At 40.4% G+C, this 3,277-nt stretch overlaps 1 protein-coding gene across 1 annotated transcript; it reads left to right on the top strand.

Annotated features, from left to right (window-relative positions):
• The first annotated feature begins 207 nt into the window (after window positions 1-207).
• On the top strand, window positions 208-1,548 carry LOC101305734 (26S proteasome regulatory subunit 4 homolog A-like). The gene has a single exon (XM_004294243.1). The coding sequence runs from the start codon at window positions 208-210 to the stop codon at window positions 1,546-1,548; it is 1,341 nt and encodes a 446-aa protein (XP_004294291.1).
• The last annotated feature ends 1,729 nt before the right edge of the window (window positions 1,549-3,277 follow it).

Raw genomic sequence — 3,277 nt, 5'->3', positions numbered from 1 at the left:
GGTACGAGGGCTGTCTTATTAGATTCAATAAAAAAATAAAAATAAAACACAACTCTCTCTAGAGTACTCGATCCTTGTCGGCCAGTATGCACCTACTTAATTTTCCTGCTAGGTTTCGGAATCCTTCTTTGTCTTGTGATCATATGTTGCATCGACGTCTCTATATATACCAACTCTTAATACATCTATAGCTTATATCTATTACCAATGGGTCAACAATTAGGAACGCAGGGTGGTTCAAATCAACAGGGTGACCAAAACCCTAATGGTGACAAGAAGGAAGAGAAGAAGAAATACGAGCCGGCAGCTCCACCGGCTCGAGTAGGCAAAAAGCAGCTCAAGCAAAAGGGCCCCGATGCTGCGACTCGGCTTCCATCGGTGAGGCCGCTCACCAAATGCAAACTCCGGCTATTGAAGCTAGAAAGAATCAAAGACTATCTCCTCATGGAGGAAGAGTTTGTATCAAACCAAGAGCAACGCAAACCAAAAGAGAATGCAGAAGAGGAAGACAAGTCTAAGGTCGTTGAAGAACTCCGAGGCTCGCCTATGGACGTTGGCACTCTCCAAGAGCTCATCGACGACAATCACGCAATTGTGTCGTCCTCGTCGGGGACGCACTACGTCGGGATCATGTCGTTTGTTGACAAGGACCAACTGGAGCCAGGCTGCGACGTTTTGCTCCACAACAAGCAGCATTCAGTTGTGGGGCTTCTTCAAGATGAAGTTGATCCCTTGGTGGCGGTGATGAAGGTCGAAAAGGCTCCGGTGGAGTCGTACGCCGACATTGGTGGGTTGGAGTGCCAAATACAGGAGATCAAAGAAACAGTTGAGCTCCCTCTCACACATCCAGAGCTCTATGAAGACATCGGAATCAAGCCTCCGAAGGGAGTCATATTATACGGTGAGCCCGGAACAGGCAAGACCTTGCTTGCGAAAGCGGTGGCGAATTCGACATCGGCGACTTTCTTGAGGGTTGTTGGGAGTGAGCTGATTCAGAAGTATTCCGGAGAGGGTCAGAAGCTAGTGAGGGAGATCTTTAGGGTTGCTGATGAGTGTTCACCCTCGATTGTGTTCATCGATGAAGTTGATGCAGTTGGAACAAAAAGGTACGATGCGCATTCCGGCGGGGAGCGTGAGATTCAGAGAACCATGCTGGAGTTGCTTAACCAGTTGGATGGTTTTGATTCCAGAGGAGATGTGAAAGTGATTCTCGCGACTAATAAGATTGAGAATCTTGACCCGGCCTTGATTCGACCCGGTAGGATTGACAGAAAGATTGAGTTTCCACTTCCTGATATCCAAACTAGAAGACGGATATTTCATATTCACACGTCGAAGATGACATTGGCCGACGATGTCAATTTAGAGGAGCTGGTGATGACCAAAGATGAGTACTCCGGGGCGGACATAAAGGCCATATGCACTGAAGCTGGGATGCTGGCTCTGAGGGAGAGACGCATGAAGGTCACTCATGGGGACTTCAAGAAAGCAAAAGAGAAAGTGATGTACAAGAAGAAAGAAGGGGTTCCCGAGGGCCTTTATTTGTGAGGAAAGCTTACTATTGTACTCATTCTCCGTTCAAAGTTGATTGTGATTTTCTTTTCTGGTATTAGCCGTTTGATATCATTGTGTTATTGTGGTTCAAATTTACACCCTTACATTTGACATTGTGTCACTGTTGGAATACTTCTACAAATTTTACATTAGTTGGGGTCTTGGGGTTGCCTTTGTTTTAATTGCCATTTTCTTGCAACATAGGTTTAGATAATTCGAAACCTATTAATCATGTAATCCCAATTTCTTGCAACATAAGTTAGGTTCAACCTCAGGATATTGAAAATGACTTCGAGGAGTTAAGGATTTTAGACTGTTTTTCCAAGTACATAGTACATACTCTATTTTTTTGTAGTTTAACTTGAATTTTCTATGCTCACTGACCGAGAGGTTTTAATCTCCATTGGCTTCCAATATCCAACCAAGACCTTGCAACAATCTCTGAACGTCCTTAATCAAGAACTTGATGGGCATATACCAATCACGGCGGCTTGCGTCTTCATGGCAACAGCGGCGTGATGGAGGACATCGTTGGCGGCAGACGGGAGGGGGTTTGGTTGGGGTGCCCTGATCAAATCTGGAAATTGGGCCTGGCCTGGGTCTGGGCTGAATCTGGGTCGGGTTAGGATCCGGATTTGGGATCCGGGTCAAGGCCCATTTTGGATATGGGTCTTCTTGTGGAGCTGGCAGCTGGGCCAAATTAGTCTTTGGGCTTGGGTTGGTTTGGTTTAATTTTAATTTTAATTTTATATTTATGTTATTTTCTTTATAAAATAGATAATCTCTTACTAGAGATTGTTTTAGTTGTAATAGAGATATTTGCTAACCAAGCGCATAAGTAATAATAAGTTAATAACGGCAATAGCACTTCATTCTGACTCTAGCCTTTTAAAAGAGGAAATCATGCATAGTTCTTTCATTACTCACAATCATTTTATGTTGATGATATGTAGGCCATTACAACTCTCCTCCTCAAAAGTCTCATGTATAGCTTGGAGTAGATTTTATCAATTTAATTTGGGTGCAGCTATTGCCACCCCACCAAATGCTTTCTTCACCCCATATTTCAATTTTAAACTAAATATTCCAATACTAACCCCACAATCAAGAATTTTTGTGAAAATATAATATTAAAATAAAATCCAAACAACATCAATTATCTACATCTTTACATTGGAAAAAAAAAACAAAAACAAATCTCTACATTTTTCAAATCAGATTTGAGAATCACTTCAATCTTCAACATGGTGGTTATACAGTGTGATATATGAGATTGTTAGTTCTTATTTTTATTTTATTTATGGTTTCAAACGTAGTATTTCATATATATATATATATATATAATATTCATAATCGTAAAGAAAAACTCAAGAAAGAGATCGAGGAGAATATAGGATGTGGTTTGAGAAGAATGGAGGTATACGTCAATTATATTGATGAAATATTATCATTTTTGTAATTGTAAGTTAAAAGAAAGAAAATAAAAACTAGATTTTCACAAAATTTTAATGGCAGAATTGGAATTTTAAAGATAAAAAATTAGACGTGGGGTAAACTGAGCATTTAGTGGGGTGGAAATAGCCGCACCCAATGTTAAAACAATAAGGTTAATAGGTAGTGTATTAAGTATCGGATATGTATCTAGTAATTAGGGATATGTTAATATGGTGGAAACTACGTAATAATAGTTGAAAATGTAAACTACAACAATTGCATATTACGA

The sequence above is a fragment of the Fragaria vesca genome, linkage group LG3, assembly GCF_000184155.1.
Source record: "Fragaria vesca subsp. vesca linkage group LG3, FraVesHawaii_1.0, whole genome shotgun sequence".
Lineage (NCBI taxonomy): Eukaryota > Viridiplantae > Streptophyta > Magnoliopsida > Rosales > Rosaceae > Fragaria > Fragaria vesca.
The sequence above is the reverse complement of the archived record's forward strand: the minus strand, read 5'-3'. Positions and strand labels throughout refer to the sequence as shown.

Excerpts from the sequence above, each read along its gene's own strand:
- LOC101305734 (XM_004294243.1), top strand. The coding sequence starts at position 208 with ATGGGTCAACAATTAGGAACGCAGGGTGGTTCAAATCAACAGGGTGAC.